This window comes from Chrysemys picta, chromosome 13 (genome assembly GCF_011386835.1).
Source record: "Chrysemys picta bellii isolate R12L10 chromosome 13, ASM1138683v2, whole genome shotgun sequence".
Classification (NCBI taxonomy): Eukaryota; Metazoa; Chordata; order Testudines; family Emydidae; genus Chrysemys; species Chrysemys picta.
This window is the reverse complement of record NC_088803.1, coordinates 11,850,880-11,865,405: the sequence shown is the minus strand read 5'-3', so window position 1 is coordinate 11,865,405 and position 14,526 is coordinate 11,850,880. Positions and strand designations below refer to the sequence as shown.

Sequence of the window (14,526 nt, the reverse complement as noted above, 5' to 3'; positions counted from 1 at the left end):
CACTAACCCTGTGTCTGTAAGTCTCAGAGCCCATATCTCTAGACTTGGGCTTGTGGGGATTATGGTATGGCATTAAAAATAGACATGTAGACTACCAGTTTGAAGCCCAGGGAGAAGAATGGATTTCAAAGCCTGACCTTCAGCACAAGCCAGAACGTCTACATAGCTATTTTTAGTGTTGTAGCAAGAACCCTACAAGACCAAGTCTGCAGACCCAGGTTCTGAGACTCACTGCTGCTGGGTAGTTTTTGGTGTGTTTTTGTTTTGTTTTATTATTTGCCGTATAGATTTACCCAAAGAGTAGTTATCAATGGTTCTCTGTCGAACTGGAAGGATGTATCTAGTGGGGTCCCAAGGGTTCTGTCCTGGGTCTAGTACTATCAAATATTTTCATTAATGATTTAGATAATGGAGTGGAGTGTATGCTTATAAAATCTGCAGATGACACCAAGCTGGAAGTTTTTGCAAGCACTTTGGAGGACAGGATAAGAATTCAAAATGACCTTGACAAATTGGAGATTTCATCTGAAATCAACAAGATGAAATTCAATAAATGCAAATGCAAAGTTAGGAAGAAAAACTCCAGTGGAGAGCAATGAAAATGATCAAAGGTTTTAGCAAACCTGACCTATGAGGAAAGGTTAAAAAAACTGGGCATGTTCACTCTCGAAAAAAGGAGACTGAGGGGGATCTTATAGCAATCTTCAAATATGTTAAGGGCTGTTACAAAGAGGATGGAAATAAAGATATGCTTCAGAAATATGCATTGACGCTAGTTACATTTATAATACGGTTTGACAAGTTACAAAACTCTCTATACATCAAGAAAACCCAACCCACCAGTTTAACAGCTCCATAACTTGTTGCTTTGTTCATACTTTTTTCATCTCTGTTTTGGATACTACATTACAAACCAGTTGCTCAAAGAATGGCCACCTGAAAGGCGATTGCCCATCAACTTTGATGACACGTGGCTAGAGGCATCAGCTTGTCCTTTGTCTTTGAGAAACCGGTCTACCCCCTCTTTTTGTCCAGAGGACCCTGTTTACTGCTTATCTGTAAACTGAGGTAAACAGTACAGAACATGCTGGGCTAGGTAGTCATCCAATGAAGAGTAGAGGAAACACCATCAGAAAAATGTAACAGAACAGCACTGTGTAAATTTTGAATAACACAGATTCTGAGAATGATCTGGAGACAAAATATTCTTCACTGATGAACTCTATGAGCACTTTTATATCATGAATATTGGAGAATTTTTCTGTCTGTTCTCAGATAATTCAAAAAAGAAAGTAATAGAAATGCCAAAAAGCTGCAATTCATCAATCCTCTCAAGAAATGCCAGTGGTGGAGAACTGGCCAACAGACCATACAAGAGGGCATTGATTTAAAAAAATGGAAGTTAGAGGGCCAGTGTTACCTCACATTTCATTTAACATCTGCATTAATTATCTGAAAGGGCCATGTTAATGAAATACCCAAAATATTTTCAAATACCTCTCTGAACGACACACAGGACAGAAGGAAAGAGACAGAGCTAGAAGTTAGCAACATGGACAGAAAAATAAATCTATCTATCTATCTATCTATCTAAACACATCACTGTGGTATCAGACTGATTAATCAATTAAGGCCCTGATCCTACAAAGATTGCCCATATGCTTAATTTTGCACACTATAATCAGTCCCATTGACTTTAATTTGTTCCACAATTGGGCTCCAAGTGTCATATGGTGAAAAACTAAAAATAAAATGAGTGATTGTAAAGTGATATGGTTGCCGAAAAGTACAGTGTAGAGAAATCAAGGCACCCTTCCATCTGTCCTCTGTTAGGAATGATCACATTGAAATGGCTATAAAAAAATCTACACTGATGGGCATAAATATAAACAGCAAACATGATGGCAAGAGGAAGTTGTTTCTATATTTCTGAATGCAGAAAGTTGTGCATGGTCTCTCAGCTGAGCAGTGAAATGACTGACCAAAGGTTGGAAACAAAACCAGGTCTTCTGAGTTTCATGCTGCAATGCAGTCCACCAACAGTGCATTGGAGAGGTGCCACCCCAGCAATTGATCATGTGGAAAGAGAAATATACAAGCAATATTGTTGAGGAAAATGTTTAGATGCCTCGAGCAGCAGTGATAGCTGGTGCTAACCATCCCAGCTGAGTTTCTTCAAGTAAGACTAGGGCTGGTAATCATCAGAGGGTGCTTTTGAGCAATAATTGAATTGTAATTTTGGCACTGTACTACAAAAGCAAATGTCTCTTCATTATCATTGCAGCGTTCTCTTCCCCCCTCCCCCCATCCCATGGATACTCCCCCTGGCACACATGAAAGCAGAAATCAAACATCCATCATGGAATTTATCCTCCTGGGATTTGGGAATGTCCCAGAACTGCAGGTTCTTCTCTTCCTGCTGTTTCTAGTGATCTACATAATGACCATGGCCGGGAACATCCTCATTGTTGCACTAGTTGTGGCTGATCAGCACCTTCACACCCCCATGTACTTCTTCTTGGGGAACCTGTCCTGCTTGGAGACCTGCTACACCTCCACCATACTGCCCAGGCTGCTGGCCAGTCTCCTGACTGGGGACAGAACCATTTCTGTGAGTGGCTGCTTCATGCAGCTTTATTGTTTTGGTGTCTTGGCATGTTCAGAATGCTATCTCCTGGCAGCGATGTCCTACGATCGGTATTTAGCGATATGTAAACCACTGCACTATACAGCCCTCATGAATGATAGGTTCTGCTTCCAGCTAGCAGCTGGGTCTTGGATTAGTGGATTTGTGGCTGCTTCCATAATAGTATCTTGGATATCGATGTTAGTGTTCTGTGGTCCCAATGAAATTGACCATTTCCTGTGTGAATTCAACGTAGTGATAAAACTCTCCTGCAGTGACACCCACGGCATGGTACTTGTGGCTTTCCTGCTGTCCTCCTTATTCACACTACCACCATTTCTATTAACCCTGACTTCCTACATTTCTATCATCACCACCATCCTGAGAATCCCTTCCACCACTGGTAGGAAAAAGGCATTTTCCACCTGTTCCTCTCACCTCATCGTGGTGACCATTTTCTATGGGACCCTAATCATTGTTTACTTGCTTCCAGACATCAACACACTTCGAAGCATGACCAAAGTCTTCTCTGTCTTCTACACCATTCTCACACCACTGGTCAACCCCCTCATCTACAGCCTGAGAAACAAAGAGGTAAAGGAGGCCCTGAGGCAAGTTGTCAGGAAACTTGGGTCTTTCACAGCAGTTCAGAGAATTCAAGCTAATGCCTTTAGATCAAAATGAAAATGGAGACCGTGTGATGAAATTCATGTTATCTAAACTTGGAGTCCGATCCTGGAATCTCTGGCTCAAATCAGTCCTTCATGAATATCATCCCATTGAAACAAACCATATGGAATGTGAGTCCTACTGAAATCAATGTGATTTACAGGTGTTTGCTGAAAGTGCCATGTGATGTACTGAAAACTGTGTTAAAATCACAAGCTGTCATCCCAAGTTTGGAAGGGGTTTACTGGTCCTGAGTGCAGGCAAAGGGCTCTGTACGGAAGCCTGCAATCTAGGACTAGGAGTCAATCTGCACAGACCTAGTCTAGAGCCCAGTGGGGTGAATTATGACTAAGGGAGAAGCCTGCTTTGTCTCTCACTGGTTTGGGAGTTTTGTGAACTATTGTTCTGTATTCTAAGAAATAAAGTCATGTTATGTTGCAACCTTGCAACAAGAATGTTTTATGTTTGCATCAAATTTCTCTGTGTTTATGCTGTGAGCATAAAATTCAAGTGCCCATCAGGCTGTGGTTTCTTCTCAGTAGAACTAGTCAGGAATTCCATCCTCACACACCCCATGAAAATATTTGGGAAAAAAATCCATTTTCAGCTACATTTTTTGATGATTTTTTGTTGTTGAGGTTTTCAACAACAAAAATCAACCACCGTGTTTTTTTAATTGAAAATAGACATTTCCCAAGGAAAAGTCCATTTTGATGAAATAGCCATTTTTTTGCCCAAACTCCTCTCCTCTGCCCTGCTCTCCCATGTTTGTAATGGAAAATCTCCAACCATCTCTATTACTGAGCTAGATTTCTCATTAACTTTCTGGACTGATATTTTTCATACATCATGATCATTCATGGAGGGGTGGATGAGTGGATGGAGTGCTGGTCATTTAGTGAAATATGCAGGTTAAATTCCTGTGACCATGGTGATGCTTCCCAGAGGAACCTGGGGTTGACTGTGACGGGTTGGATCACAGGAACCCCCTTGGGAGCTGCCACCCGATGTGCAAAGACTACCCCTGCTCCGGTTTTCCCTGCCAGCTCAGGACTCCAGCACCCTGTCTTGCTGAGCCAGACACTCTCATCTGCTCCAACACAGACCCAGGGTCTGAATCACTTGTCCCAAAGCTGCAAGTTTACCTGAATAGTGTGCTTGTCTTTAGCACTCAGATGCCCAACTCCCAATGGGGTCTAAACCCAGATAAATCCGTTTTACCCTGCATAAAGCTTATGCAGGGCAAACTCATAAATTGTTCGCCCTCTATAACACTGATAGAGAGATATGCACAGCTGTTTGCTCCCCCAGGTATTAATACATACTCTGAGTGAATTACTAAATAAAAAGTGATTTTATTAAATACAGACAGTAGGATTTAAGTGGTTCAAAGTAGTAACAGACAGAACAAAGTAAGTCACCAAGCAAAATAAAATAAAATGCGCGAATCTATGCCTAATCAAACTGAATACAGATAATTTCCTCACCAGTTCCAGAGTGCTCCCTTTTACAGGCTAATCTCCTTTTAGCTTGGGTCCAGCAATCACTCACACCCCCTGCAGTTACTGTCCTTTGTTTCAGTCTCCTTCAAGTATCCTGGGGGGGGGGGGTGGAGAGGCTCCTTCTTTAGCCAGCTGAAGACAACCTGGAGGGGTCTCCCACAGGTTTAAGTAGACTCTCTCTTGTGGGTGGAGACCCCCCTCCTCCCTCCTATGCAAAGCCCAGCTCCAAGATGGAGTTTTGGAGTCACCTGGGCAAGTCACATGCCCCTGCATGACTCAGTCTTTGCAGGCCGACGCCATTGTCCACATGGCATCTTGCATGTCTCCAGGAAGACTTCTCATGTGGATTGGAGCATTCCAAGATGCATTGTTCCCTAAGTGTCTCCTGATCAGGTACTTAACCTGGCAAATTCCTTCCTAAAGAAGCTGACCAAATGCCTCACAAAGCTTACTTAGAAATCAGGTAAGCATACAGCCCATATTCTTAACCTCGAGTAGAAAATGATATATATGTACAAATAGGATGAATAGATATAGTAGACCATAACCCTTACGGAGATATGTTACATGGCACAGGCAGCACAAAACATATTCCAGTTATGTCATACATACATTTATAAGCACCCCCTCCCCATAAAGCCTTATGGGGTACACTGTCACACTGGTCATTTAGTGAAATATGCAGGTTAAATTCCTGTGACCATGGTGATGCTTCCCAGAGGAACCTGGGGTTGGGAGGCACTTTGCCACCACCTGTCCAGGGAGACTTGTCTGCGCCTGATGTGGATCAGCTCCCTGAAACCATCAGCCTCTGGCCACACAGGCTTGTCCTTCCAAGACTCTGCAGGCCTACACATGTTGATCACAACATATGATCACCAACTGCCCCAACAACAACAATATGGGTGAAACTAGACAATCACTATACTCACAAATGAACTCACACAGAATGAACTCACACAGAAAACACTTTTCACAAAACGATCACTCCATATCTGACTTCTCAGTCCTCATCCTCAAAGGAAACCATTCAAAAGACAAGCTTGGGAGCTTAAATTCATCACTCTGTTAGACATCAAAACTCATCAATGCCTCCTGAGCTAGTAGGGCACAGCTGTCAAATTCAGGATCGCTCCCCTCCCAAATCTCAGCCACTTGCTCATTGATCCTTCGGGTAGGCTGATCAGAAAGAAGAATTATTTTAGAAGAGATGCTGACCATGTCAGGGCCTGCCATTGAACACAACATTTCACAAAACAGCAGCATACACACACAGAGAGCTTCCAGAGTTCAAATCATGGCTTAATGGTAAGAAATGTTCCACATTTGCCATGGTGCATGTCAAAAGGTCCATAATTTTGTGGAGTTTTGCTGGTATTATTATTTTTATTTGTTTTCAGGTTAGTCAATAACATTCTAGACTTTATGAACTATGGCTGGGATTTTCAAAGGAGATTAAGGAAGTTAGATGCTCAAATCCCATTGACTTTCAATGACAATACATTAATCCTGTGGTTTTATTGCTTTAGACAGTAAAAAGAGTGTGAAAAAGGAATTTCTTCCAGATTTTCTTATACATTACCAACTTTACTTCAGTTGGAAAGCAGTAAAAATGGTCATATTTACCCTTATGTTTCATTTGGTAAATTAGGCTGGAGAACATTCCTTTTTCAGCCAACTAATTGATAAGGCACCAGCATGGAACTCAGAAAGCCCGGTTACATTCCTGGCTCAGGCACAGACTCCCTGGATGACCTTTGCTGAGTCGCTTAATCTTCTTCATTGTTCAGTGATCATCCATAAGAAGAGAGAGCACGAAACCAAAACATAATATCATATTCTAACACTCCATGTTGGGAAACTGTGTATCAAACACCCATGCTCTGGTTTCCCCGTCTGTATGGAGATAACATAGACCACCCTCAAAGAGGTGCTGCTAGAGTAAACACAATTCATCTCTGTGAAGGTGCTTATGTTACAGTGATGCAGATCACATAAATACCTACATATATGGAGGTTTTTAAGGCCCGGCTTGACAAAGCCCTGGCTGGGATGATTTAGCTGGGAATTGGTCCTGCTTTGAGCAGGGGGTTGGACTAGATGACCTCTTGAGATCCCTTCCAACTCTGATAGTCTATGATTCTATGATTCTATGATATAGAAAGACTATTATTCAATTTTTGTAAATAAAGTGGGTGCTAAGTTTTAAGCATGAGTAGCCTCACTGAAACCAATGAGGTGTAAGATGATACTTAAGTGGGATTAAATGAGCATGTGTTAAACTCCCATTGACTTCCATGTGACTATGCTCAGGTTTCAAATGAAGCACATGCTTAAGTGCTTCACTATATTGAGGTCAAAATTTGGTAGCAAGTCCTTACTTGATATGACGAATACACCAAGGAATAGGGTTGTGATAGATTCTCTATCACTGACAACCTTTCAATCAACATTGGATGCTTTGTTTTGTTTTAACGTATACTCTAGTTCAAACATGAATTACTTTGCGGGAATTCTCTGGTTTGGTTTATACAGAAGCTCAGACTAAATGATTACAACAGACCCTTCTGGCCCTGGAATCCATGGATCTATGACAATTACCTACCTACCCTATCCAAAGCAGACGGATTTATCCAGGGGAGCTCTGCTTTTAATATGACAGGAACAAATTTTTATTAGCTGCAGGGAAGTTCATACAGTTATGCCATGATTCCATGAGCAGTTACTACCCGGTGTAATGTTTCCCACTATAAGTAGTCACAATGAGGTAAATGGCACTAATTGAAACAGGACTGTTTGTGCCCACCTTTGAGGGTAAGATCTGAAGCCAACAGGTTTCTTTCATTGAATCATGCTCATGGGTTATTCATGCTTAATTTAGTTTCACACTGGTGTAATTTAGGGTATATCTAGATGTGATTCTACCAGCTCATGTAGACATACCTGTGTTCACAGTCATTGAGATGGTGTGCTAAAAATAGTAGTGCAGCCATAGTAGCACAGGCAGCGGCAAACGGCAGTAGCATGAGCTCATCACTTGGATTTACAAACCCACTCAGACGCTATCAGCACAGGTTTGAGGCAGGTGTCTGTACCTCTGCTCCCCGAGCTCCAAGTGTAGATATGGCTTTAAAAGAGAATTTGACTCAGTAGATCTGAATCTCATTGACATGGAAGCTGCTTTGTACCACTTCAGCCATATAAAAAGGGCCTAAAAATGGATATAAATGGCATTCACACCCACTACAAGGCTCTGGGACATAGACAGAACCACATGAATTGGCATTAATGCAAATGAGAATTTGGTGAGGGAGGGATAGCTCAGTGATTTGAGAATTACCCTGTTAAACCCAGGGTTGTAAATTCAATCCTTGAGGGGGCCACTTAGGAATCTGGGGCAAAATCAGCACTTGGTCCTGCTAGTGAAGGCAGGGGGCTGGACTCAATGACCTTTCAGGGTCCCTTCCAGTTCTATGAAATAGGTATATTGCTTTATTTATGCTAAGGTCCAGGAACAAGACAAAAGTTTCTATTGAAAAATCTAATGCTGCAGACTTTTGCAACTGAATCAGAGAGAAGCAGTGGGAACACATGGGTATAAAATTCCCTGGTGTGCGGAGCACAGTGGTTTCAGCATAATTACTCCCGAAGGTTTATGTAAGAAGGCTGAAGTAGACCACAGAAATCCGTACTTTCTTCCTTCAGAGAGCTGAGCATAAGGAGCTGGAGGTAGGGGGAACTTATTTTGGATCTGACTAAATTTTGGTTAGCATCCACTTTTGCATGGACTGAAAACATAGCTGAGAGCATGTTGCTTTTGCCTTGTGACTTGAACAATCTCAGTAGAGAAACCCAGGGCAGATTCTCATTTCTAACAAAGAATTTTCACCTGCTGCGTATCAGCCCTTTAGTACTTCTTTTCCTTGCTTTCCCAAAGAAATGTAAAACTGCAATTAAACAGGTGCCTATCCTCAGATGTTCCTGATGCTAGCCATCCCCAGGGCTCCATATACTAATGCAAAATCTTCCAAAAGATTGGGAAATGATGTAATTAGGCTGCAACTTTTTGGGGGAAGGGCTGACTTTTTATTCAGGATTTATCCGGAGCATAGCGCAATGGAATCCTATTCCATGACTGGGGCTCCTAGGTATTACCTCAATTCAAATAAATAACTAAAGAAAAGATGTCCAATAAGTAATGCAAACCAGAACATATCCCTCTAGTAAATCAGACACAGATAATTCTGTATCCAGCAGAATCTGGCAATTGTGAAGTTAAGTTGAAGGCAAAGGGGAGTTTGTACCAAGATATCATATTATTTGTCTGGAAAGGATTAGGTAGAATTAACACTAATGAAGTGTTTTCTCTCTTTTTATTGAATTACTTTCAATTCCCTTTAACTAAGCAAACAGTGATTTCCAGAGATCTCAGGCACTGAATTAGCCCATAACATTTTAATTTTGTCTGATCATATCATAAACACAGAACTTCCTGATTCTGTAACTTTAGTGGTGTTTAGCAACCTGATAGGACTATCTGCTTTATCAGACATTTATCCAGGGCTCAGTTTTGCAAAGGCACACGTGAATGAGATTCCTCATGTGGCAAAGTTTGCTAGATTGTAGAGGTTGGCTTTAAGTGATCCCTTATAGATGTTGTTTTTTTCCTGAAATCCAAGCTGTCCAGGCTGTGGTCTCTGCAACCTCTGTATTCATGCAGCCTTTACTTGAGTCTTTAGAATGGAGCATCTTGAGAACCAACCAAAGGCATTGGATTGATGGTTGTGGAAGTGAGTGCATGAAATGAACTCTTTGTCTGTCTCTCTATATAGACATGGCCTCCAACTGTGCAGTTTGATCAGTCATATCATTGGGTTTCTGCAGCAATGTATACTCTCATATCTATAGGGTATATTCAGGGGCTGTTCTGTGCTTAGATTAGGGTGACTCATGAGACCCGGAATCCCTTCCTGTTCCTCCACAGACTAGCTGTGTGACCTTGGTGGAGAATCACTTCTTGCTTCCCTGTGCCTTGGTTTTTCCATCTGCAAAATTGGTGTAAATACTGACCTGCCACAGCCAGAGGTTGTGTGACTGGCCCAACCAATGTCAGTTATTCAGAGGTCCTTGGTGGATGGTTGGGGGGTGTTATGTAAATGGTGGAGGACATATTGTGATAGCTTCACATTGAATGGGACCTTGTTCCATAAATTATCACGTTGGTTTCTGTGGAATTGCTCAGGGAACAATTCAAATGCTAATCAGTAAGGGCTCAAAGAAGTGGCTAACTCTTGATAATTATTGTTATTAGAAATAAATATAAGAACAATGCCTTCTCTCTTTTTTCATAGCTTTTCTACCATAAAATCATAGTTTTCAAAATTAGGTTTAATCCTAAATCAGGCCAAAAATTCAAAATCTCAAGATTTTATTTTAGTGAAACAAAATATTCTGAAATACTGTATCTGAATAAATTAAAATTGTTGTTTTTAATAATCTTAAAACATTTCATTTTGACTCTATAAATTTGATTATATTATCATTGAAATGATAACCATGAAGCAATATTATTCTACCATATCAATTTCCCATAGACAATTTAGATAAAATCAAAACATTCCACCTAAATATTTAGATTTTATCAAATCATCGTTTTCTTACGGAAAACATTCCTCCGAAAATTTTCAACCAGCTCTGGTTTTTTTAACTTCTTTCTATTTGTCTGCAAACAGTTGTTACATTTCCTCATATCCCTATAGTCACATACTCTGGTCTTTGTAAATTTCTTCATACCTTAGATTTTTAATTCCCTTCCCCCATTAAAAAGTATCAGACCTTTTACCTCTCTTTTGTACTCTCTCCAGTTTTTTATTACACTTTTCATAAAATTAAAAAAAAAAAAAGAATCAAAATGGGCTCTGGTCCATATATTATGAAACCATAATCTGTTCCATATGAATTGGAATTATCAACAGTTATTTAGAAATCAATTTAATTCAGTAATAATAATGTCACTTTGCATTTCCATAGCAACAGTAATCTGAGGATCTCAAAGAGTTCTACAAATATTAATTATTTTAGACTCACAATTCCACTGAGGGATAAATAAAACTTATCATCCCTTTCTATAGTTGGAGAAACTAAGGCACAAAAAAGAGAAGTGGCCTGCCCATCTCCTCTGATTTTTCTGTGTAAAGCCCTCAAGTGCTTTAAAATTCCACCTGGTCATGGTGGACAGAAAGTTAGTTAGAATCTCAATATTATTATTTGGCAATCACTGAACAGGGCAGAAAACTCTGTGCCAGTCAGATGGGACTGTAGGGGGGAAATATGCAGCTTGTGCAAATCAGCATGGATCCATCTACTTCAAAGAAACTTTGGTGAGCTACACTATCTCGGGGTCCGTATAGTGTGCCGATTAGAACATAGTGTAGTCAATGTGTTCCTGATGAATTTATAACAATAAGAAATTGTTTGTCCTTATTGGAGAAGGGGGAAAGGTGGGATGCTTAAAGGAATTTGAAAGAGGATAAAATTTAAAGAGATTAGTGAAATCTATCCATCTATCCACTGGTCAATTGGGCTACCTATCTATTAATCTATTTCTCTTTCTATAGATCTATCTGTGTGTCGTTTTACAGGTAGTTCTGTTTTTTTCAACAGAAACTACACATTTTGGGGATGTTTCTTTTCATTGAGACATTTTCTCTCATTTCGTGACCGCAACTAGAATGAACACATACCAATTAACCCAGATTGGCATCTATGGGAAACTTGCCCTAGGGAGAAGGAGAAGAAACCCTTATAGTTTTGAGGACGATTTTGAAGAAGTCAAGCACCAAAGTCCAGATCATTAACAGTATTTAAGTTCCTAACACCCCTAGAAATCAATGCAAGTTATCCTCTGAATTACCATTGATGATCTCGGCCCCAACTCCCATGGAATGTCCATGGGAGTTGAAAGCCTGACATCTCTGTGTGCCTTTGAGCATTTCTCCTTATTTTCTGCAGTGGGTCATTTCTTCACATGATATCTGGGTATTTATTGTCTCCCACAGATGAATTATGCAGAAGAATCAAGAAGGAGGAACCTCACCACAGTGACTGAATTCATTCTACTAGGATTGTCCAACCACCATAACCTGCAGGTGCCTCTGTTCTCCATCTATCTGTCCATTTATACCATTACACTGATGGGGAACATCCTCATCATCCTCATTACCATGGACCCTGCCCTTCACACCCCCATGTATTTCTTTCTCCGGGTCTTATCCTTCCTGGAGATCTGCTATACCTCAGTCACTGTCCCCAAGATGCTGATTAACTTCCTTTCAGACAACAGGAGTATTTCCTACATGGGCTGTGTTGCCCAAATGTACTTCCTGCTCTTCCTTGGAATCTCTGAGTGCTTCCTTCTGGCCGCCATGGCGTATGACCGCTATGTGGCCATATGCAACCCATTGAGATACAGGCTCATCATGAACAGGAGGGTCTGCCTTTCCTTGACAATTCTCTCTTGGTTCTGGGGTAATGTGGTGTCCCTAGTACAGACAGCCTGGGTTTTCACCTTGCCATTTTGTGGGTCCAATCAGATTAACTATTTCTTCTGTGATATTCCCCCATTGATTAAACTTTCTTGTATTGACATCCCTTTCTACGAAATGCAGTTGTTTACAGCAGCTATACTAGTCATCTTCACTCCATTTTCTCTCATTGTTGTGTCCTACACCTTTATTATCTCCACCATCTTAAAGATGGCATCAGCTGAAGGCAGACACAAAGCCTTCTCCACCTGCTCCTCACACCTCATTGTGGTGACATTGTATTACGGGAGCTGTGGCCTGATCTATTTAAGACCCAAGTCCATTCATTTACTAGACACCAATAAAATGCTGGCTCTGATATACACAACCATCACCCCAACCTTGAATCCCTTTATCTACAGCCTGAGGAACAAGGAGGTGAAAGAGGCTCTGAGGAGATTGCTGGGGGACAGGACGAAGAGAAAAATATTTTCTCACAGAATGTAAAAACTGCAGAATGAAACACATGAAAATGTTAATGTTTTGTCAATTTTTTGTTTGAATTTAAATTAGAAATTTTGGCCAAAGAACATCATCAAAGTGTCAGAAATGGTTATCATATTTGTCAAGTATCAGGGGGTAGCCGTGTTAGTCTGTATCTACAAAAACAACAAGGAGTCTGGTTAGACTTTAAGGTGCCACCAGACTCCTTGTTGTTATCATATTTGTAGCTTCTTGAAACAAAAAGAGAAAATCACAAAAACCCATTTACATTTCACATGGCAATGCATGGATTATTTTCAACTCAGCTCAAAATTGCAATGAAAAATTCTGTTTAAAAATCTTATTTTGGAAAACAATGTTTATGTGCTGTATGCTAACCATTTTGAGAATGATTTTGAATAAAAGTTTATGTAAAATTGTTGAAAATCAATGTAAATAATAGATAATAAAGTACAATACAAAGTTTCGCTAAAAATAAAGAAATTGGGAACATCTGAAGGTACCAAATGATGCTAATTTCAATTTTTTGTTGTAATTTTTTTCACCATTTCTACTAAACAGAGACTAGAAAACCAAATAAGAAAAGGAGAGTACCTTAGTTCCCAGGTGATATTCACAGAGCCTTCAGAAAAGCATTGGCAATTTCATTGCAAATACAATTTCCGCATCAAGACTTTTCTCAGTGCCACTTTCACATCCTGGTTCTTCAGGGTGTAGCTCAATGGGTTCAGGATGAGGGGTCACTGTGTTGTAAACCATGGACAACACCCTGTATTATCAAGGAAGAAGCTGGAGATGGGCCCAACATAGGTGATGCAGAACAGGAGGAGGATGGTCAGGTGAGATGTGTAGGTGGAAAAAGTTTCAGAGTCCACTTCGTAGAGCATATCTCAGGATGGTGGAGATGATGTACACATAGGACAGGACTATACACAGGAATAGTGTCCACCCTATGAAGATCCTAATGGCAAACAAGATTATGTTCTGGAAGCAGGTGTAACTCCATTCAAGCAGCTTCCCTGATTTCATTGACTATCCTAAAGGAGAACATATTGTTCAACGTAAATAAGGTTGGCAAAATCTTGACCTTTCTCTGTTTCTGTTCCAGTGGTGCTCAATCAGCAAAGGGTGTATCCAGGCACTGAAAATAGCAGAAACAGTTATTGCAGTAGGAAGAGAGCCTGAGACATAAGCCCTTCATTCAGAGGCCTGGTATGAGGCTGGAGGCCTGGGCTAAAGCAGTAGTCAAAGCTTTACTGGTATAAAGCAAAGACATGCTGTGAGCAAGGGGCAGGACCTGCTCACAGAATCTGTCAAGAACAGGGCTGTTATTGTTGGAATACACATTCCTAAGATGTGCTAGGCACAGAGCATTCACACAAACACATCCCAATATCAAGTGGTACTAGAACATTCCAATATAGAGGATAGTACAAAAACATCCCCCAAGGATAACAGGAAAACACTGACCCTGACTAAATGACACTGGCTAAAGATAAGGTCAGGATGACAGTAAATAATAGAGATGTTTTGTTTGAACCAACATGTACAAAGTGATGGGTGATAACTACCCATGTCAAGGGACAGTAACTATGCCACAGGGGCAGTATGAAACTTGTTTGTATCGTGCTATAAAGATGTATCTCAGAGGGAGTATCTTTGTCTAGCCTAGGGAGGAACAGAAAGTCCCACCATTCACCGA

At 40.6% G+C, this 14,526-nt stretch overlaps 2 protein-coding genes across 3 annotated transcripts; both read left to right on the top strand.

Moving 5' to 3' along the window:
• The first annotated feature begins 2,311 nt into the window (after positions 1-2,311).
• LOC103306686 (olfactory receptor 6N1-like) lies at positions 2,312-3,310 on the top strand. Its single transcript, XM_024111527.2, has one exon. The coding sequence runs from the start codon at positions 2,312-2,314 to the stop codon at positions 3,308-3,310; it is 999 nt and encodes a 332-aa protein (XP_023967295.1).
• An 8,514-nt stretch (positions 3,311-11,824) lies between these two features.
• Positions 11,825-12,827, top strand: LOC101948006 (olfactory receptor 10A7-like). Of its 2 annotated transcripts, XM_065566750.1 has the most exons (2): positions 11,825-11,835; positions 11,885-12,827. In XM_065566750.1, the coding sequence occupies exons 1-2, from the start codon at positions 11,825-11,827 to the stop codon at positions 12,825-12,827; spliced, it is 954 nt and encodes a 317-aa protein (XP_065422822.1). The 2 variants fall into 2 exon arrangements, with proteins under 2 accessions (XP_065422822.1, XP_005310464.3); XM_005310407.3 differs by lacking the exon at positions 11,825-11,835 and having other exon boundaries at positions 11,856-12,827.
• The last annotated feature ends 1,699 nt before the right edge of the window (positions 12,828-14,526 follow it).